This window comes from Narcine bancroftii, chromosome 2, assembly GCF_036971445.1.
Source record: "Narcine bancroftii isolate sNarBan1 chromosome 2, sNarBan1.hap1, whole genome shotgun sequence".
In the NCBI taxonomy this organism is placed as follows: Eukaryota; Metazoa; Chordata; class Chondrichthyes; order Torpediniformes; family Narcinidae; genus Narcine; species Narcine bancroftii.
The window spans coordinates 77,381,357-77,404,846 of NC_091470.1; the positions used below are offsets into that span (position 1 = coordinate 77,381,357).

Here is a 23,490-nt window from a genome sequence, read left to right on the forward strand (position 1 = left end):
AATGCGTACAAATTGGAAAGCGGGTCCTCTGCTTTATTTATTACTACACTAATTTCAGACTGAGAAATGAACAGATGTTAACTGGTGAAGCAGTTTTATTTTTATCACCTAGTAACAAGAGTTTACTAGTTGAAGTTAAAAAAAAAAGAAGCCAGACCCTATGATTGGATGAATAAGTTATGAATAATATTGAAAGCCTGTTGACTGTGTGAAATGCTCCTAGCAAGCAGATCATCTCCTTACATTTATTATTCTCCTCTACTCAATATATCTATTTATCTCTACTATATCAAAATTACGAATAAATCTCAATACTTTCCTGCTGTTATCAGACTCTTAAAATGATTTGCACTGTTTAACTATACTTTCCCCTTTCACTATACCCAACACTTTCATCTCGTCTGATGCATTCCTTGGACTTTTGTTGTGGTGGCTCTGTATAAGTATTAAATAACCTGTTAGAGGAGTTGACAGTGATTTTATACTAAAATTCTGCAACCAACTGTCTCTGCCCATGGTGGCAGCATCTGTGCTCACTAGTGACCACAAGGAGTTGCAGACTCTGGGGAGCAAAGGATTGGTGCAGGGCACCAGAAATGGGGAGGACATCCCTGTGGAGAAGCAGAAGAGATAACCCTTCAGGATTGTGACCACAGTGGCAGACCTCAGCAGCTGAGGGAATCACACTGGCTGCAAGTGATGCAGTCTGAGGTTCCACGCAGGCTGCTTGAAGCAGAATCGTGGGAACCAGGTGTAGAAGCTGGGATTCAAGAGGGTGTTGAGGGTAAGCGGGGCCTCGAGCGCTGAAAGCTTCTTGCTCATGTCGGATGTTGGGATCTGGAGCTCTGGTTGCCAATTAAACTAATGAGTCTGTGCTGCAGCAAGGGCACAAGAGGTGAATCAGCAGACACTCAGTAGCTCTGAAGGGGCTCACTTTTTCTGCTTTTTCTTTTGTATCGTAAGGGGTGCTGGCAACACTAATGGTGACTTTTTGTCTGCCTTACAGCAGGCAGAAGGCAATTTTGTATAATATTCCACGTTCTATGACAATAAAGGAATGTTGAAAAATTATTGGATCCTATGTCTGGCTTTGAATGTCCACTAGCTGGCCCATCAGGTCACATACTCCTCTGTTTGGTTCTCTTCATTTTCCATATCCTGAGTGAGAAAATGTATCCTCTATTGCAAATGTAGGCAACTGCGGCAAGTCGTCAACAAGTAACTTTTGAGAAGAAAGTTATTCTGAACAAGCAGGACATCTGTTGCATTTTTTTGCATTCCTGTAATTCCAGCACATTTAGACCAAAGTTTAACTACTTTCAAAGTGTTGTTAATACATAAGAAATAAAACAAAATTGCTGGAAATGTCCAACAAGTCAGCCAAGCTGTTGAAAGCGAAACGTAGTTAAAGCTTGGAGTCACTACTTTTTCTCTCCAAATGTGCTGCTTGATTTGTTCTGTTGCTAGCATTTTCTCTTTTTACTTCACTTTTCAGCACAGTGAAATTGTATAAGTGATGGTGGCAGTGCCAGCTGAGAAGGTAACAAACACTCATCAGGTTTCTGGGGTTTTTTTTGCCAGTTTCTACAAAAAAAAACTTAAGTTGATGTGGGTCAATGCCAAAGTAAGTCAGGAAGCAGCAGAAATGGGCCAATTGGACTTGGTGTGTTCAGACAGCATTTTATGAATGGTAGCCAGAAGTATATTGGAATATTAAAGGCTTCTTTTAACACATGTATAAATTAGTTTTAGCAGCAGTTGAGGCAGGAGCAAAGTCTGGCTATTTTGCAAAAGGGATTTTAACAATAGCAGATGTGCATGTGAGACCAAGAATGCAAATTAAAGAAGAAAGATGGAACACATGACATGGGTCAACAATAATAGCATTGAGCTCTCCAGCAGTTACTTGTGCATGTAGCTTTAAGGCTTATAGCACTTGCTCATCTACACTAGATGTCAAGCAAGCAACATGAGGTGGTGTGGGGTAAGAGTTGTTGGTAGTGAGGAACTGGCTGCCTTTAGCAACCTGGTGCTCCTTAGCATTGAGGAGCAGGATGCACAATAAATAAAACCTGAAAAAGCCACTAAAATAGATTATTGGGAATAGTTGAGGTATTGCTTTGGGAGCATGAAGTGAAGTTGATGCAGGTGATTATCTAGCTATGGCTGGATAGTAGCAATGGAACCAGTCTGTGGTTTTCCCCAGGTTGGTGAATGTGCTGAAGGGAGAATGCATGGTTATTCATGTTGAAGGTTGCAAGAAGGAGGACAAGGGACAAATCAGTTATCAGGATGTCCTGCTTTGAACTGGGTCAGATGCCTAACGGAAAAAATTCAAACAAGGAATTTCAGGAAAGATTAGTTTGGGAGGCAATGGTGCAGAGGAAAGAGAAGTTTGAGTTGGAATGATAGTTTGTTAGGACAAAAGCATAATAATTCCTGTTTGGAAAATCTGGGAGTAACACTTGATACTTGAAAGTGAGGTATGGTGCTGAGGAAACTAACATAGGGGCCAGGACAGAAAGTTGATGGTCCACATTTCACTGGGAAAAGTCATGGGAGCACGAAGTTGGTCTTGTGAACAAACTCAGCTCTGCAATAAAGAGAGGAGAAGGGATGCAGTTAGACAAAGGTGTTTTGCCTGACTGAAAAAACTTCAAATTTTGCCTCATTAATCTTGGCAAAGGGGAGAAAGTAGAAGATGCAGCTACACGTGCAGCTTTTATGGTGAAGAAGTACATGCACTCCCTGATTGGAGGAAACGTTGAAAGACAGATTTATGGTGATTTTTTTGTAATTTGAGAATAGTGACAGCTAATATCTTTGCAGTCCAGAAGGACCAGAAATACAGTTTGGCAGTGTGATGCATTAAAACTAGTAAACAGTAGCTCAACAGTAAACTGCCATACCTGTTCACTTCTGCACCACTTGAGAAAAAAGGAGTGGAGGTGAGAAATGTACTGGAGAAAGTACATAGTGTAAGAACTGGGTGTCAGTGATCTTGTTGAGCAGTTCAGCAATCAGAAACTGAGAGCCAAAGGCTAAATCTTGAAGCGCCAATTTAAATCATTTGTCCTGTCGTCCTTCGGAAAGATCCATTCGTTATTATCATCTCCTAATTTTTTTTCATGGTTAAGGGTGTTATCTTCCAGTTTTTATTCTGTTCTTCTTAAGGTTCGGTCTGCTTTCCCCACATTTTCTGGGGACACTCAATTCAGCTCAGAATGCATAGCTTTTTTTGAATTGCCCTAAATCTGTGTTCAAGTTTATCATCCAATTGTACAAGTAAAACCTGATTTTTTTTTTGATTTTTTTTATATATAAATAAAACAAAAAATAAATGGCATTCTCTGGTTCTTGTTGCATAACACACGAACAAACAACCAATACATACTGTATACTCAAAAATAAATATTATTAAATAAATGGTCTTGAAGGGTATGTATGAGTCGTTCAGCAGTCTTACTGCCTGTGAGAAAAAGCTGTTTCTCAGCTTGGTGGTTGTAGCTCTGTCCAAATGGTGGTCCTCATTGATTTTATGAACCCTTTTTGGACAACTATCTCAATACAATATGTTGATTTAGTGGGGGGGGGGGGGGGGATGGGGGAGGAAGACCCCAGTGATCCTCTGCTGCTTTTGTTGTTCTGGGGATTGATCTCTGATCCACTACTCCTCAGCAATTATACCACACTGTGATGCAGCCAGCTAGAACTCTTGATAGACCTCCTGTAGAAAGTTGACAGAATAATGTGTGTCCAGCATAGGTTGTTTCTTCAGTGGACTCCAAGGATCTTGGTGCTCTGTTGTCTTTGCTACTGAGCCATTAGTGCAATGGCTCTCAATCTTTTTTGCCTTTGGCCCCACTATTTAAAAAAAAACACCCCACCATAAATGGGGGAAAAAAAGTTAAATATTGAAAAGTTTTAATTAAGTCATTTACAGTGTGTATTTCAATGCAATTTAAGATCGGGAATACACTGGAATACACTATCATATTCAACTACTATTTCAATATGTCGACCATCTCAAACGTGCATTCAGCAATTATTGTCACTTTAGTGGGAACCATGCCCTTGACTCTGACTACAATTTTTTTTTAAATTCAAAGGATTAATTTTGTTAGTTTCAACCTTAAATCTCCACGTTTTGTAATTTCCAGTTGGTTTCTCTTAGCTTGTAGCAAATCACTAACAGCACTGAAGCCACATTCTACTAAATAAGACAAAGGAAAATGTTTGCATGGAAAAGTACTTGGGTTTGAGTATTTCTTTTCGATCTTGCTAGACAGCAACCTCATGGTTCCTTTCACTTTGAAGAGTTTTCACAGATACATCGTGCTTCAACTCGGTTAACTCCTCTTGGTATTGCACTGGAACTTCAGATAAGTCCACCAGCAATGGCTGAGTTAACCAAGAGGGAAAATCCATCGTCTTTAAATCACAAAATCTATCATTGAAGTCCGTAACCAACATTTTCAAATGGTCAACAATGACGTTTGTAGCAGCATTGGTTACCTCACACTTACTCAACCAATGGAATTGAATGAAATTTCTTGCAGAAACATTCCTTTGGCATAATTCTAGATATGTCATGAATCCAAATATCTTTGTTTTTGCATCGACGAGTGTCATATTTGCTACTTGGAGTTGCTTGTTCAATGTACTTAGTTTCTCAAAAATGTCAAGTAACTCGCATAAACTTTGCCATCTGTTGTTAGCAAGGGCTTCATTTCAGGTTTGTCCTTCAAGAACTCGCTGAGGAGATCAAACAGTCCATAAACCTTTTGAAGCAATTTTCCTTTGACAACCACCTTACTTCAATGTGAAGCAATAATCTCACATGCTCTGCATTTTTATTGACACAAAACTGCAACAGATGTTCTCATTGATGGCCTTGATGCACTTGATCAGAGAATAGAGTGTTTTGTATAGAACAGGGGAAACTTTTTTGGCAACTAAGTTTTCTCGGTGGATAACAATGCACAACCAACATGTTTGGATTTTCATCCTTCATTTTAAACTTTTTTTTAACCCATCATAGCAGGTGTACCATTGGCAGCACAAGAAACAATGTTTCCTTTTGGTATTTCATTTTCATCCAAATAATTTTTGAGCTTGCTGTAGATACCAACTGCAGTAATTGTTGTTTCTATTGATTCATAAAACAACATCTCTTCTTGAAATTTTTCCTGATTAATATATCTCAAGTATGCTAATAACAGAGCCTCACTGGCCCATACGTAGATTCATCCAGTTGTATTGAGAACTTTTGTGATTTCAACTTCTCATTAAGTTGTTTTTCCAACATCTATTCTGTTGCAGACAGTACTATTACTCAATGGCATTGCTTGGACATCTTTGTCATCCTTTTGCAGAACTGTTTTGAGAAACATTGATATTGTGGGTTTAATCTGTTCCTCACCAATCATATGATTCTTTCTTTGTTTTGCTATCAGCAGAGAAATTTCATAGCGAACTTCAAGGGTACGATTCAAGGCTGTAGTTTGCGCAGCGAATAATGAAATGATCTTTGATCTATTTTCAAACTTTTTCAGTGATTTTAAAATATTCCAATTTCGAATTGACATAGTTAGGATGTTTTACCCTCAAATGAGCTTCAAGATGGCCTGCTTTTATTGATTCACTTGTCAAAGTCTGTTGGCATAATAGGCAAAAAGGTGCACGTTCATTATGTACAGCAGGTATAAACCCAAACTTCAAGAACTCCACTGAATATTGATGAACCTTTTGCTTGCTTGGTCTGCTCATTTTGAATATACAACAGTGCGAGCTCCCTGAAGCAGATTAATACAACAGTTCAAGCTCCCTGAAACAGTTTAATCAATATAATAAAAGGAATGATTGAATCAAAGGAAGAATAATGACCCAAAAAAAACACTAGCACAGTTTCTGACATTTTTTCTCGTGGAGAGGGAAACAAAACTGTGCTAGCCTTGTACTTTACTTTCTGGGGTTGCTATTTCTAATTTTTGATGACCCCACCCCCACCCCATCAATATGCTAGTACACATAGGCACTTTCAGGTGGCCAATTTCCCCCACTTGTAAAGCCGCATATTTTGGCAATATGCGGCTGTCGAGAGGCCACGTGAATATGCAGGAGGCGCCTGCAAGGCGAACTTTGTAATCCTCTGAGAGCGATAATTGCCGCAGCACGGTGGTCTCCCCAGTCATCTGGATGCAGCTGCCTGAAAAGCGACTGCATTCGGGATGACAATCAGCTGGCGAGTGCCTGACAGCTCCTCTCCCAGCTGCCCCTCCCCCCAGCGTGGGACGTCAGGGCAGGGGTGGCTGGCACGGGCTGTCAGCGCGGGGACATCCAGACACTGATCCCGCTGTCCCATTCTCTCTCCACAGCCTGATACCAGTCCCCACACTGTGGGACAGCCAGCGTGGGCTATCAGCACAGGATCTCCCCACACTGATCCCACTGCCCCGCTCTCTTCCCACAGCCCGATATCAGTAACCAGTGTCCCGCGCTGGCTGTCCCACAGTGTGGGGACTGATAGCGGGCTGTGGGGAGAGAGAGGGGCAGTGGGATCAGTGTGGGGAGATCCTGCGCTGATAGCCTGCTCTGGCTGTCCCAGCTCTGACAGCCCAAGGGACAGGAGCCAGAGTGTGCTCAGAGGTGCATCCCGGTGCAGCTGTCCCTTCAGGTGGCCAGTGCTGTGCTTTTAGTGCTGGCCACCTGAACGACAATTCAAAGGACTACTTCCTCCTCTTCAGGCGCATTCTTAGCGGAGAATCCACCTGAAGAAGCCTATAGATGCATGCAGATACATGTCTCACTCACTATTGAACTGAAAAAGTAAAGGGGTATGGACAGAGACATGATTATTGAGATAATTTGGAATCCTCATCGTCAATGAGATAATTTGGAATAGATGATAAGACCGGTCAGAATGTTAACTAAGGATAGCAACAGTTAAAATAAGAGAAACAACATAGAAACATAGGAAGAGCAAGAACGCATGAGATGAAAATAAAAAGAACAAAGTGAATTTACTTGGAAGTTACCACAATTGTGCTGTACTGACAGTGTTGCCAAGATGCATCTTTCACACCAACATAATGAGTTTATTTTTTCAAACCAACTTCTTAATTATTTCCCAAAATATTCCTATGCCCCATCTTGAGAAACTATGATTTAGTGCAATGGTTCTCAACCTTTTTCTTTCCACTCACCACTTTTAAGTAATCCCTATGCCATAGGTGCTCTGTGATTAGTAAGGGATTGGTTAAGGTGATATGTGAGTAGAAAGAAAAAGGGTTGAAAACCACTGTTTTAGTCGTACTTAATTGACTCGTTATGTGCACAGTTTCATAACTCCAAAGGAAATGTCCCAATGATAATTTTTCTCAAGCAAAATATTTCAGTGACAATTGGGTCCAGAGCAGTGATTCTCAACCTTCCCGTCTCACTCACCTACCACCTTAAGCAATCCCTTACTAATCATAGAGCACCAATGGCCTAGGGATTACTTAAGGTGGTATGTGAGTGAAAAGGAAAAGGTTGAGAACCACTGTGTCTTTTAGTGTGTCTCATTCCAGCTTTCAAATTTCAATGGTTGAGCAAAAGACTTCAATTCTTCCAGCCTTGAAAAAGAGGTGGAACAAACACTTTGATTTCAAATGTTAATTTCCATGGTTTGGGAGGGTGGAAAGTGTCTGGAAAGAAGAATGGAGTTGGTGTGTCCTTGGTGTTGGTGTTGACCTTCTATCTAGGATGGCAAAGATTCTGACCAGATTCCAATGAGGTAAATTTTCAGGAAATAAACAAAGTTTTCTTATTGGAGATTCTTCTCCTGAGAAAATAAAATGAGTGTTGAAGGACTATGATTCGTATGTTTACTTGCATTAAAAAGACCACTATGGCACACTTGCCAGATTGGTAGCTAAAAGTTGATGGGCTAAATTAACCTTAATTGACCCTGTTAGATTATTGCTTTGGATGAATGCTGAACCTGTCCATTTAAGAAACATAGGCTACTGCGGTCGTTGGATGGCAATTGCTGACTGACTGTGTGTAAATGCATTAATATGCTCGCCAGATGTATAATAGTTGCTGCATTAGTTCCCTTCAATCAATTTGCTACCATTTTCAAAGCATGTTTTTCTGATTATGGTGGTATGCTAAATTGGTGAGATGGAATCCTGACTCTTTTGGAATTGGAAATGTAAGTTGTTCTTTCAGTTACACTGGTTTATGCCAAGCACTTTCAGGCATGAATCTAGTACAGTACAACTCCAATTATCCAAAATGGTCAGGACCAGGCCTATGTCAAATAAGTGGGGTTTTGTTTTGAGAACTGGTCATTTTAAAAACACCCCAGTAGAAACAGCAAATCACTTTTTAATAGTGTTCAAACAACAAGCAACAAGGAAGGCTTTTTAAGCATTAAAATAAACCCACCGCTGATCCCAGGAAGGCTTACCAGACTGCTGGAACACTCACTGGTGAGCCAGCAGGCTCCTTTCTCCTCTGTCACCGGAGCTCCTGATACTGGAGTCCCAACTCCCCTGTGGTGAGGAGGGAGGGGAGGGTTCATAGTCAGCGTCAGAAACTCCGCTGTACCGAAGAGGGAGGGGACACCACTGAGCTCAAAATCCTGCTCCTGCCCAGGAGGTCTCCCCTTGATGATGCTGGGAGAAGGGATTTCATCCAATCGTTGCAACTGGGAGACAGTGGCAAGCAGTTTGAGAGGGAGAGTCGGAGAGAAAAGTCAATAGGGGTAGGTAAAGAAGAAATGGAAAGAGAGGGGAGGGAGTTAATTGAAATTAGGATAATTGTCATTGGGAAAAAAAATTCACCCAACATGAAATTACAATCTGTGAAGCCAGTTTGGCTTTGGGGGGAAAAAAAATTTAGAGAGGATTTTGGAGAATCTGATTTCGGATAATTGGAGTTGTACTATACCAAGATTTAGAGATACCTGTTCTCTGGCTCCATTAGCTGATTACCACTGTAAAATTTAATGAATTAGTGATTTTTTAAAAAAAATTATTCATGCCAACGGTTGGATTGTCTATCAAACTTTCAGAATCTGATGTGAACAAATTTTGTTGCATTTGTTCCAGGTGTATCAATCATTGACATACATTGTATTTGGGTTCCAAGGCAATGGGTTCAAATTCTTCTCCAGAGGGCATTCACTGCACTGTTGGAGTTAGCAGCTCTGAGCTGAGACCACATTAAATTAGAAGATTGGGATTAAACCATAGCACTGGTACTAGAAGATTCTACAAATTGTCTTCAGAGGCAATAGGAAAATCTCTAACCTGAGAGTCAGTCATGGGCAACTGTTGTCTGCCTTCTTGGTTCTATTCTGCGAGGGCAATCTTGATCATTCACAGAGTTTAGTGCTAGGTTTGAGGATGAAAAGTTGGAAAGAAAGTTTGTTCTTTCAGTCTCAAAAGGGCTGACAACTATCACCCTGGTCAAATTATCTTACTGCTGCCTTTAAGGCACCTCCAGGTTTAAGAATAGCTTTTATTCAACAGCCATCAGGCTTTTAAATCTCCCCATACTACCCTAATCACAAACTTCCCTAGGACCATCAAAAGATCTGTCTGTATGTCTGAAATGTACCTTTTGCACCAACTGCAAAAGAATTTTTTTTGAAGTAATTTAACTTTATTATTGTAGTTGGTATATCTTGCAACCCTGTTCAACTGCAGCATGTAAGAGTTTCGATCATCTGAACAATGCTTAGGTATATGACAATAAACTCAAATTCCAATGTCTTAATCGTTCAAGTTGATTATCATCTGACTTTGCATCTGCAACCTGACCATGGCATACAACATGAACAATACCCAGCATGTAATAATCACACACACACACACACACACACACACACACACACACACAAAATATACTTAAATATGACAATTTTAGGATGACTTACTCAGTTGCAGGATGATGTTTATCAATATTACAACCTGTAGAAAGAACAATGTGGAACATAACAGCATGGGCCAGGCAGGGATCGACAACCTATGGCCCACAATACAAATTTATCCAGCCCACGATCGAATGTGTTTGCCCAATCACCTTCTGCCACTCGAACAGATACAATGCAGAGCACTAAAATGTCAGCCTTTGTCATCGATGGTCCCAAGAACTCTGCGTTCACACAGAATGTTCACTGAACTTTCGATGTCATTATAAACTGCATCATTTTCTGTACCTTGAAAAGTAACTCCCAGGAACACACTTTGGCCTCAAGAAGGACCTGAGACAAGCTGTGCATCAGCGGCCATCTGATCTGCTCTTTGTCCTAGGCCACTCACCCACCGGCAAATGTGGAGCTGGATGAACCTTTCGGAGCAACCCCAAAGCGTCCCTTCCCTGTTCCCCTGAGCTGCTCAAAAAGGCGCAAAATCAGATGTCTATGTGTGGGATGCTGCGATGTTCTTTCATCCAACTCCAGCTGCAAGCAAAACTCAGTTAGCACAGCCCAAATTTTGTTCACTGGAAAATGGGATTTACTCACGTACCTGTAGTTCAAAAACCAGGGTGCAGAGAAATTAAATAAAAGCAAGAGATCTGGATCAAAGGCAGAAGTTGAGAGGAATTCACAATCGCTTCTGCTGAGAAAGATTCAAGATGCTGTGTTCAACAAATTTATTTATGTCTGCAGTTTTGCAACAAAAATATTTGTTACTGATTGTTTTCTTTTTAACATTTTTATTGAATTTAATATATAAACTTGCATACAAAATTCAATGAACAATATAACCAGACATCTCATATATATGTAAAGAAAATCAGAAAGAATAATATTACAGCATTAACCAGTTGCTTATTCATATGAAAAACAAAGCAACTAACATATTAATGTACATAATTAAACCCATTTACCAAATTATTTGGGTTAGAAAAAGAAAACCTATAAATCTATCCCCTCTCGCTAATCAAGGTTACTGTTATACAAAAGGAAGTTTGGGATCAGATTGCGACCTCCAGGCATTGGACAGCGAACTCCCAGACTCTTCAGAATTCTTAATTTAAAAGTCCTGAACTATTTGAAGAATTATTTAAAAGTAACCAAGTTTAATTGACAGTTTGCAGTACTTCAAACACTTGTCTGAAATATTCCTGTCCAGCAAGAGATGATTTTATCACTCCTACTAAGTAGTTTGTTTTACTCGTGATAAGATTGATAGTGCAACTCCTTGAGATTGTACCCCCTTTTCCACTGGCACCCTGTCCCAGGAATTGACTGGGTCAGGGTCCAGTGGAAAAGGAACACTCTCTGAATGCCAGAGTCCAATGGTGTCTTTGACGCTGGGGATTAACCAACTTTACCCCTAATCATATCCCTGATGTTTGCTGACGTCGACATGCTGATAAAACCAGTGGAAACAGGACAACAGAAAGTCACCTGTTCCCAGTTGAAGATAGAACACTCCGGTCCCCAGGGTGTTCAGTGGAAAAGCAATTACTGTCCTAGTTAAGGGTGGCCCAGTGTAAACGGCACAAAGGGTTTCCTATTCCCAGGACACTGCATGGTCACTGAACTGGGATACCAGGGGAAAAGGACCAGAAGTCTTGCTATTGGCATTAACAACTATGTCACCCAACATTGAAATGCTTTCAAACAACAAACAAAATTAAGTTTCCCACTGATTGAGCTTCTGTCTGTTTTGGAGTGAGTTATTTTACTTTCATTGTGACTCATTTTTCTCCTTTTTTACTTTTACTTTTTTAGTGACTAACTCGTGGTTTTTGGTGCATTTCCATATTTGAAGATGCTTTCCCTGTCCTGAAATGCATCATTTTTTTTGGAAGGAATACGGTTGAACTCATTGTTGAACTTTTTCTCTGGATTGTTTTTTGATAAGTTATTGTCAGTTATGTTCATTCATTGTACATTACGTACTTCAAGCAGAGACATTTGAAAACTTAAATTATTCTGTGGTTAAGTAATTATTTCATTTATGGTAGCATCAGTGTCCCCAGCCTTTCAACCACTGACACACCATCTGGCCCACGCATGGTAAAAGTCTGCCCTGGTGTAGGCCATTCATGCTGATCTATATAAACCTACTCAACAAACCTTCCCTACCTCTCACCCATAGCCCTCTGTTGCCTGTGTCTGTACCTGTCTAAGAGTCTTAAATGTTCCAATTCTACCAGCCTTCACCACCATCCTTGGCAATGCATTCCAGGCACCCACTTCTTTGTGTTTTTAAAAAAACTTAACCCTAACATGTCCCCTAACTTTTCCTCCCTTCAACTTGTATGTATATATTCTGGTGTTTGCTGCTACTCGCCCTGGGGAAAGGTGCCGGCTGTCCAGCCAATCTATGCCTCTTGTAACCTTGTCCACCTCAAAGTCCCCTCTCATCCTTCTTTGTTCCAAAGAGTAAAACCCTAGCTCTGTTAACCTTAAAACCTATTTCTTAGCATGGCAATCTTAGCATGGTAGGATCAAAGATACTGTGTGCTGGATGGAAAGGGTCTTCTATGATTCTTTGAGCCCTATTTGAGCAATGCTTCCAGTGAAGGTCCTCACTAGAGGAAAGGGAAACCACACTGATGTTTCTCAGCCTTTTTGATGATCCTCTGCATTGACTTGTAGTCCAGTGCTTTGTAACTACTATATTATGATGCAGCCAGATGGGACACTCTCAATTATGCTCCTTTTTTAAAATTTAAAAGTTTAGACATACAACATGATAACAGCCCCTTTCAACCCACAAGCCTGTGCTGCCCATTTACAGCCACAGTACATTTTGAAGGGTGGGAGGAAACCGGGACCCCTGGGTAAAATTCACACAGACACGGGAAGAATGTACAAACTCGTTACAAACTTCATGATTTAAATCCCAATTTTTTCTTTTCTTTGGCTTGGCTTCGCGGACGAAGATTTATGGAGGGGGTAAGAAGTCCACGTCAGCTGCAGTAATCCCAATTACTAGCACTGTAACAGCATTGTGCTAACTGGTATGCTAACGGTCCTGCTCCTGTAAAAAAAAATTGTCAAGATAGAGCCAGTAGCCTTGTCCTTCTCAACCTCGTGAAGTGTAGGCTCTGCTGTGCCTTCCTCACTAATGTGGGACCAAGATAGGTCATTCTTTATATGCACAGCAAGGAGTTGTGTGCTTTCCATTCTTTCCATGATGGTACTACATTAATGTGTAATGGCGAATAGTTAACCTTCCTCCTGAATTCCAGTCACATGATGCACTAAGCTGCTTCACCTTAATCTTCATAAGTCTTGCAGACAGAATTGGGGTGATTTTCCATTGTTGTACCTCTGAAACTGCCATACTGCAATCCACTGAAGAGGTACTGGGCTTCTCCTCCAGGAAAAACAAGGACTGGTTCGACGAAAACAACTAGGAAATCCAGGAGCTGCTGGCAAAGAAGCGAGCTGCCCACCAGGCTCACCTTGCAAAGCCGTCCTGGCCAGAGAAGAAACGAGCCTTCCGTCGCGCATGCAGTCATCTTCAGCGCAAACTCCAGGAGATCCAAAATGAGTGGTGGACTAGCCTCGCCAAACGAACCCAGCTCAGCGCAGACATTGGCGACTTCAGGGGTTTTTACGAGGCTCTAAAGGCTGTGTATGGCCCCTCACCCCAAGTCCAAAGCCCACTGCGCAGCTCAGATGGCAAAGTCCTCCTCAGCGACAAGATCTCCATCCTCAACCGATGGTCAGAACACTTCCAATCTCTTTTTAGTGCCAACCGCTCAGTCCAAGAATCCTCCCTGCTCCAGCTCCCTCAACGGCCCTTAAGGCTAGAGCTGGATGAGGTCCTCACCCGGGAAGAGACATATAAGGCAATTGAACAACTGAAAAATGGCAAAGCAGCAGGTATGGATGGAATCCCCCCAGAGGGGGGGCATGAGTTTTTCAAGCTCTGCTGGGACCAAGGAAAGCTGCCTCAGGACCTTCATGATGCCATCACATCATCACCCTGTACAAAAACAAAGGCGAGAAATCAGACTGCTCGAACTACAGGGGAATCACGCTGCTCTCCATTGCAAGCAAAATCTTTGCTAGGATTCTCCTAAATAGAATAATAACTAGTGTCGCCGAAAATGTTCTCCCAGAATCACAGTGCGGCTTTCGCGCAAACAGAGGAATTACTGACATGGTCTTTGCCCTCAGACAGCTCCAAGAAAAGTGCAGAGAACAAAACAAAGGACTCTACATCACCTTTGTTGACCTCACCAAAGCCTTCGACACCATGAGTAGGAAAGGGCTTTGGCAAATACTAGAGTGCCTCGGATGCCCCCCAAAGTTCCTCAACATGGTTATCCAACTGCACGAAAACCAACAAGGTCGGGTCAGATATAGCAATGAGCTCTCTGAACCCTTCTCCATTAACAATAGCGTGAAGCAAGGCTGCGTTCTCGCACCAACCCCCTTTTCAATCTACTTCAGCATGATGCTGAAACAAGCCATGAAAGACCTCAACAATGAAGATGCTGTTTACATCCGGTACCGCACGGATGGCAGTCTCTTCAATCTGAGGCGCCTGCAAGCTCACACCAAGACACAAGAGCAACTTGTCCGTGAACTACTCTTTGCAGACGATGCCGCTTTATTTGCCCATTCAGAGCCAGCTCTTCAGCGCTTGATGTCCTGTTTTGCGGAAACTGCCAAAATGTTTGGCCTGGAAGTCAGCCTGAAGAAAACTGAGGTCCTCCATCAGCCAGCTCCCCACCATGACTACCAGCCCCCCCACATCTCCATTGGGCACACAAAACTCAAAACGGTTAACCAGTTTACCTATCTCGGCTGCACCATTTCATCGGATGCAAGGATCGACAACGAGATAGACAACAGACTCGCCAAGGCAAATAGCGCCTTTGGAAGACTACACAAAAGAGTCTGGAAAAACAACCAACTGAAAAACCTCACAAAGATTAGCGTATACAGAGCCGTTGTCATACCCACACTCCTGTTCGGCTCTGAATCATGGGTCCTCTACCGGCATCACCTACGGCTGCTAGAACGCTTCCACCAGCGTTGTCTCCGCTCCATCCTCAACATTCATTGGAGCAACTTCATCCCTAACATCGAAATACTTGAGATGGCAGAGGCCGACAGCATCGAATCCACGCTGTTGAAGATCCAACTGAGCTGGGTAGGTCACGTCTCCAGAATGGAGGACCATCGCCTTCCCAAGATCGTGTTATATGGCGAGCTCTCCACTGGCCACCGAGACAGAGGTGCACCAAAGAAGAGGTACAAGGACTGCCTAAAGAAATCTCTTGGTGCCTGCCACATTGACCACCACCAGTGGTCTGATATCGCCTCAAACCGTGCATCTTGGCGCCTCACAGTTCGGCGGGCAGCAACTTCCTTTGAAGAAGACCGCAGAGCCCACCTCACTGTCAAAAGACAAAGGAGGAAAAACCCAACCCCAACCAACCAATTTTCCCTTGCAACCGTGTTTGCCTTTCCCGCATCGGACTTGTCAGCCACAAATGAGCCTGCAGCTGACGTGGACATTACCCCTCCATAAATCTTCGTCCGCGAAGCCAAGCCAAAGAAGAACCTCTGAAACTGGGATGTCACTGGAGAACAGATTTTGCGACAAGAAATAGAATCGTCTGGACTTGACTGATAAAGGAACTGACAATACTACTGAGGAGGGAGGAAAAATTAAAGAACGGGACTCACAATCTGATCTCCACGATGACACCCTCTCTCTGATGCCAGTGAATTTGAATACATGACCAGAGAGATGATATGGGAAGGAGGTGATCAATTCCAGGCTATTTGGACTAGTATTGGGGGAGGGTAAGGAACAATAGAATTTTTTAAATGATCAAAAGAGCCGATAGTAATCACTTTTTTCAAAAAAGTGTGCGCGACAGACGTTTCTCAGAATCCATAACCAACTTCATTTTGATGCTTGTATACAGAGATGTTGTGACAGGGATAGGTTTCAAAGAAGACTGAGGAAAGAGTGAACAGGATTAGGGAAAGAATTCTCGAGCTTGGAGCTGAGGTAGCTAATTGAACGCATAGGAATTTGGGTATGTGCATGGGGTCAGTTTGAAAGAGAATGTTTCCTGGAAGGTTTGGCACTGTTGGGGTTCAGACATTAAGAATAGCAGTTGTAAAAGCAGAGATGAGAATATAGGAATTGAAACTTCCAGAAGTTGTAAATTTCCTGCATATATTCTTGAGCGCCAGGTACTTTTTTGAGCATTTAAGGTTGCTATGTTTTTAATGTGCAGCTCTTGCAATGTTTGATGTTAGGGCTGGAGAAGAAATTAATGATGGCAAGCCAGTGGGGTCATATCACCTTCATACCAGAAATAGTGTTTCACGACTGGGCATACTCAAAATTTTATTAAGCCCATTAGTGCTGCTCTTGGGTTACTAATCATGGAAAACAATCATTCCTGTTGTTCCTTTTTAAAATATGTTCTCATGTGTTGCTGTCCTGCACCGGCTTTAATGACTGCATCAGTCATATTGTTATCTGCACGAAGCCTGCAGCTGTTTACGCCTAACTACTGTGTTGAACTTGTGAAGTCTGGTTGGTCCTGAAGGTAATGTGAAACTGTAAGCTCAGAAGCGGTTAGCTACTAGAATTTGGAATAATCTCCTGGGCTTTTAGCTGTGTGAAACTGGACCCTTTACCTCAGGCTTGGCATGTAAATACACTTTAATTGGATCAATGCTTAGTGGCCAATTCGATGACTAGAGAGTTGTCCCACCATTGTATGAGTGTCCTAATTTGGAAAGTGCACTAATTCCTAGCACTGATTTTCCTTCCACTCACCCCCCCACCCCCAGCATCATACTTTATGAAAGGAAGGTAAGCAATTAAAAGTTGCAGAAAATCCCTTTTTAAAGTAATCATGCAGAAAGGGTTAATATGTAATATTGCCACAATTATGCAAAGGGCATTCTACAGCATTGTAACAGGCTTAATTTAGTTGTTATGGTATGATAATGAGCGTTGGTGTGTGAAATTTTTGACTAGAACCTCCTATGTGAATATATCAAACATAACAAAACAAAGAAAACAGGAAATAATACTGTGGGTGGCGCGGTTAGTGCAACGCCTATACAATGCCAGCGATTGGGACATTAGTACAAATTCCTTACAGACAGCACGAGACTCGAACCCCGGTTCCGATCCCTTGCTCTGAAAAGGTTGAATCTGCCACGATCGGGACCAGAGTTCGAGTCCCACACTGTTTGTAAGGTGTTTGTATTAACGGTAACAGATCCAAAACATGTCGGATCACGGGGGTTGCAAGACCACGGAGCACTGGATTACAGAGGTTCAACCTGTATTTGTTTTTTTGCACTGATGGAACAAAACCATTTAGTGTTAACCCTTTTTATCTTTTGTTTTCTAGGTGAGTACAAGTCATTGGAGTCGCTCAGTCTAAGCACCCCAGTCACAGGTCATCTGGTGTCACCAACACATCCTCTCTCTAGCTGCCTCATTCCCACAGCTCCTTATGCTGCGGAGCCCATACCACAAATCCAGCGCCCTGCTTCGGACACACCAGCAGCTACTCGTCCCCACACTTTGTCTACAGTGAAGCTGACCCGTGAGTGCCCTCAGAGCTCCAAACCTCCCAGCAGTTCAAAATCCAGCATCCGTAATCCAATCTGTCCGCCTACCCAGCAGAGTAAAGCTGGCATAGGCCACACGGAGAGCAAGCAGCTGAGAATAGGCAAAAGGCGAGCAACAAATGGCTGGCTCCCTGCAGGGGAGCCCTTGGAGAAACCCGTGTATGTTGTGGTGAGTAGGTTTTGAAGATTAAGATATTTTCTCTTAAAAAAATTGAAAATGATAGAAGCTTGAAAGTCAACTTCAGATCTTAAAAATAATCTTCAGTTGTATTTAGAAGGAAGTGTGGTGCGCTGTTAGCCAGATTCAGACACACACAAGGTAAAGACTGTACAACAGGCTTTAATCTACAAAGACTTCCACAGAGCCAGGCTGGCTGTGGCTGCAGCAACTCTGAGTGAGGTTTGGGAGGCTGGCGCAGGCTTATCCTGGAGGGTGATTGACACCTGACCAGGTGGGGCTTGATCCATTCAGGCCAACTGATTGACAGCCGTCCAGGTGTTGTCCTGTCCCCTTACATTCCTGCAGGTACAGAGGTTTCCCCATGCAGTAGGCCGGTGGTGTTCACTTTCCTAATAATCTATTGTGGACCCTCAACAGTTCCTCACTTGACAGGAAGGCAAAACAGTGACTGCACTTAGAAGACTGAAGCAGGCAAGGCTACTGGTGACCATTATGTCAACCTTCTATTGGAGCTCTATCAAGAGCCTCCTGGCCAATTGATTCACAGTGTAGTACTGTTGGTGCAGAGTAATGGATCAGAGGTCAATCCACAGGACCATAAGAGGGGAGAGAGGATCACAGTAGTCTCCTTCCCCCCCAGGATCGTTGTCTGAAGAGGGCATGCAAAATCATTGAGGACCCCTTGCACCCTGCACACAGCTTCTTTCAGCTGCTCCTATTGTGGAAGAGATACAGGAGTATCAGAGCCAGGCACCACCAGGCTGAGGAACAGCTTTTTTCCCCAAGGGCAGTGGTCTGCTCACTCTAACCACCTGAGACTCTTGTATTCATGAAACAATATTTATTTGTATGGAGGAAATACTTGTCCTACATATGTATTGTTTGTCTGTATGTGTGTTATGTCTGGCTGTGTGTCTGTGTATTTTGCACAGAAGACCAGAGAAGGCTGTTTTATCGGGTTGTACTTGCACAAGCAGATGACAATAAACTTGACTTGATCGCTGTCACCTTTTTAAATTAATTTAAATTTAGACATAAAGCACAGTAGCAGGCCATTTTGGCCTATGAGTCCGTGCTGCCCAATTTACACTCAATTTAACCTACACCCCTGGTGCATTTCGAATGGTGGGAAGAAACCGGAGCCCCCAGGGACGCAGACACAGGGAGAAAGTACGAACTCCTTACAGACATCACGGGTTTCAAACCCTGGTCCTGATCACTGGCACTGAAAAGGTATTGTTCTAACCGTTATGCCAACCTTGCGCCTATTTTTCTCATGCTCTTGTGCTGTGGAAACTGTATGACTTGCACATCATAACAGATGTCACACACTGTCCAGTTCAACTTGTGGTGCATCTGTACATTGTTCTTGTGTATATGACAATAAAATCTGTATCCCAACTTTATCCAGTGGCCAGCTGTTTTAACAATAAACACATGTCCATCAGTGGTCTGTTTACTTCCTGTTAATTACAAGAAATGAATCTTTCTCATTGCATTGACTCATGATCTAAACAGTTACTAAAATTGGGTTGTAATTTTGTAAGAGAGTTAATCATTGAAATATGTGGGAAGAGAATTGCTGTGATGCATTTGAGTTAAAATTAAAACACAAATTAAAGTTGGCACTCCTTTTCAACTACAAATTAAAATTCTTAATACTTATTCCATAACTACTAGATCTGCAGTGCATTGTTGCTTTGCCTGACTAGTTTGTTGTATATGTAGACAGTAATTATTATTGTAGTTCTGTCTTTCAACAGTTGTTAATGTCTGTGGATCAGTGTGAAAGAGGATCATGCAAATGCTGTAAAATGCTATCGCTGGCCAACCTGGGAAATACTGTCTCTTCCTAACAACTGATCAGGAACTTGTAATTGAATTGTTCCTCAAGAGTCAAATGTTGGAAACATTTCCAGATGACGTAAACTGTAGATCTTGTTGGCAAGGATTTTGTAACCTGTCAACCTGGGAAGATGATGGTAAGCTAGCTCTTGGGCCTCTGTGCCAAGGAGCTAAATACCATAATGATTTGTGAGGGCATTTAATTCTCAATGCATTTAGGGCTATAGTTGTATGTAAGCCACAAATAGAATGGGCAAAACAGAAAGTTTGTTAGTTGCCTAAAAGGGAAGGAGGCTTTTACTGATACCAACTTTTTGTACTCAGGTTTTTAAAGTGATATTGATTGAAGTAAACAGAAGAGACATTGTCCAGTTTTCACAGTAACTGCTGATAACTATGGTTTTTACACATAAGCAATGTTAATTTCTCAAAATAAATTAGCATGCTTACCTCTGGAATGGCCGTTCACACAGGCAGGGCGTTTGCACTAAATAAGGTTGAGTTGTGGTGATTTCAGAGGCTGGACGTTTAAGGTGGGGGGGGGGGTAAATTGAAGGAATTATAATTGAGTTTTTAAAATGTTGTGCCAAGATTTCCCCCCCCCCAGTCTGTAGTCCCCGTGGATGCCCTCTCTCACCTTCAGTGGAAAGGTGATTCTCAGCACCCAGTGGGAGAGAAGCAGGTGGCAGCTGGCACAATGCAGGATCAATGGCTGTCTTTCTTACCCATAATCCCCCATGCAGCTGGAACCACTCTGCGTATCCCTGGCTCTGGCGAAGACAGCCATTGCTCCCTCATTGAGCCGTCGCTGCGAGCCAGTGCGGTGCTCTGGTGAACTCCAGGCTCAGCAGTATTGCATCCCTGCTGCCGCGTTGGGATTTAGATGGGGAAGGGGGGCGACGGATGGCTGGGGATGGTGGGGCCGACGAACGGCCAGTGGCTGGAGGGGCAGGGGGGCGACGGGCGGCAAGGGCTAAGTGTGAGGTGGTTGAGCATGTTCATTGGCATATTGTTGCAAACAGCCTGCAGTTCAGTTTAGACTGAAGGCTGGCCGCACAAATGTCTAGGGCTGCCGTACCAAAGATTCCAGACGGGAATGAGTTTTTAATTCTTGTCAGGAACTTTTTAATCAGCCAGGGTTGAGGGAATTTTCCGAGAAATACCCGTTATGTAGTGACAGTGTGGTTCTACCGTTCAGCTAAGGAGGAAAGATCTGGAACTTGTCCAACAGATCAAAATTGAGCATTCAGGAGATGCTAACCAGGAGATCTGTATTCTAGCCTAATATACTTTCTATTCTCTCCGTAAAGCCAAGGACCAACTGTAGCTTGGTGAGGAATGTAGCAGAATGTGTTGTATGGTGTAACAGATGTGCCAGAGTTGAGGTGTCAGTCTGAGTGATTGTATAACCCGAGAAAGCAGCCTTTGCTATCAGTGCACCAAATGGATCAGGTCAAAGCTAAGCAGTCATGGCTTACCCAGTTCTAAAGGTCAGAGACCAATTGAATAACTAATGGAAGAATGCTCTATATGCTTGCCTGTCTACAACACTAAAGTGAGCATGAACATAAAAGACAACTAAAATATTTGCAGTCCTGGGTAGGAAAGGTTCAGAGGGATACATAATTGTAGGTAATTGGGACCAGCTTAGTTGGACAAATTGGTTGGCATAAACACTTTGGGTTGAAGGGCCTATTTGCATGCAGTAAAAGTTTATAACTCCTTCAGTCTGATTTGTTCCTATGCTCAGAATCATATCAAGGAATGGCTTTATGCACTGGATACTATGATGGTAATGAGCTCTGGCACATCCCTGTTGAGGTGCTGAACAAAGGATTTGAATTCAGCATTTGACTGAGTGTCATAAAGGAACTTTTTAAAACCTAATCACATTTTCACATCAAGACCTTGCAAATAATGGTGTATTGTCAGACAGATCATCTGTTTGATGTTCAGTGAGAGATAAATTGAGGATGTTTTTTGGGCAGGATGCCAGGCAGAGTTCCCCTCTTTAAAATAGTACAATGGAATCTTTTTAAAAAATATCTGACAGGATAGACACTGACTTTTCTCCAAGTGAAGGGTTTCCCATGCATTTAAATTAGGGGCTCTCAACCTTTTTTCTTTCCACTCACCTACCACTTTAAGTATTCCCTATGCCATCGGTGCTCTGTGATTAGTAAGGGATTGCTTAAGGTGGTATGTGAGTGGGAAGGGAAGGTTGAGAATCACTGCTCTAGGCCCAATTGTTACTGAAATATTTTGCTTGAGAAAAATTCATTGGCCCATTTCCTTTGGAGTTATGAAACCGTGCACATAACAAGTCAATGAGGTATGATTAAAACAGTGGTTTTCAAGCTTCTACTTTCCACCCACATCCCACCTTAAGCAATCCCTTACTAATCACAGAGCACCTATGGCATAGAGATTACTTAAAGTGGTATGTGAGTGGAAAGAAAAAGATTGAGAACCACTGGTTTAAATGTTAGCTGAGGCAAAGTTATCCATCTTGATTTCTCCTCAAAATGGCACAACATTCCATAGAAGGAGAAGGGGAAAAGAAGTGCATGACGGATGCCAATCTATTCAGTCATGAAAAGAAGGCTAATAAGAGAATTGAATTGGGTGTTGTATGTACCAAGATGCAGAAAAAAAACTCTGCTATCCATAATTAATTACAACAGGTAGTGTAATAATAAAACACAAATGCGTAGTTTATTGTTAGAGCAAGTTCAAAAGTACATGGTATAGTATTTCTAGGACAAGTGCAAGATGAAATGTAAACCGAGAGAAGCCAATTCAAGAGTCTGATAATGTTCATGTCTTCAAGCTCCTCTATCTTCTACCTGACAGAAGAGGGGAGAAGTGAATGTCACCTCTGTGTAAAGTTAAGAGTGGAAGTGAAAAAGAAAGACACAGAGAGCTTAAGAAAGACTGGCAGCAGGCCAAAGAGGAAATCCAGAAATATTGTACAGACAGGTAAAGGACAGATGTGGGGCCAATCAGAGACTAAAAAAATAAATAGCCATGCAGCAAAAGGCATATTCAATATTTGCCAAGGGAGAAGATGCTCTTTGAGTTTCAGCAGAAGAAAATGTTGAAATTCTGGATGGACTAAAATTTAGTAAAGGGGACACTACTGAAATAATAATCAAGCATGATTTTGGTGGTCACTTGGGTTAATGAATTAATTGGGGAAAGCCAGTCTGTTTAACTAACAATAGAGTGAAGAGGATTGATAAAGCATGTTCAGATATGGTACACAGTGGAACAATTGAATAGGCACGAGATAATACATATCTACAGAAAAAATTAACTTTCTATTGCCAAGCATTTACAATGCTATTTTATTTTAAATGTTTTATTTCCAAATTCTGGTATTTGCAGGTGCTATTGTCAGGCTTGTCATCAAGGATAAAATTGGCAAAGTGGCAAGAAATGGAGGACAATATGTTTTTGTTTTGAACAAGAGGATCTTGGAGTTCACAAGTGTAGGTAGAAGGATTACTGCCTAATGTATATTAATAACTTGCTCTTGAGTGTACTGACCACACTTCCTAATTTTGTTGTTGATTTTAAACACAAGCCCTAAGAAACTGAGGCTAGGCTAAGGAAATTTATACAGCCCATTCAAATTGGTGAAAAGGTAGCAGATAAATATGAAGTTTTTGGGTCAAAAGATTAAGAAAAAGCAATATAAACTGGAGACGATTCTAAGAATTGAAAGAGCAGCAAAATGTGGGATTACTTGTGCACAAGTTTGAAACTAGGGTATGTTGAGAAAGTGTTTTTAGTGAAACACGAATATCTACATATGCTGTGGTTGTAGTAAAAACACACCAAAATCCTGGAGGAACACAGCTGGTCTTTCAGTATCTAT

The 23,490-nt window shown here is 42.1% G+C and overlaps 1 protein-coding gene across 12 annotated transcripts in view; it reads left to right on the top strand.

Moving 5' to 3' along the window:
- bahd1 (bromo adjacent homology domain containing 1) overlaps window positions 1-23,490 on the top strand; it is an 83,117-nt gene that overhangs the window by 42,363 nt on the left and 17,264 nt on the right. For 11 of the 12 annotated variants that reach the window (XM_069917156.1, XM_069917158.1, XM_069917155.1 and 8 more), the window contains one exon: window positions 17,362-17,753. In XM_069917156.1, coding sequence (XP_069773257.1) covers window positions 17,362-17,753 — 392 coding nt within the window. Of the gene's footprint in view, window positions 1-17,361; window positions 17,754-22,997; window positions 23,102-23,490 lie in introns of all 12 variants that reach the window. The other variant, XM_069917165.1, reaches the window with a different exon arrangement.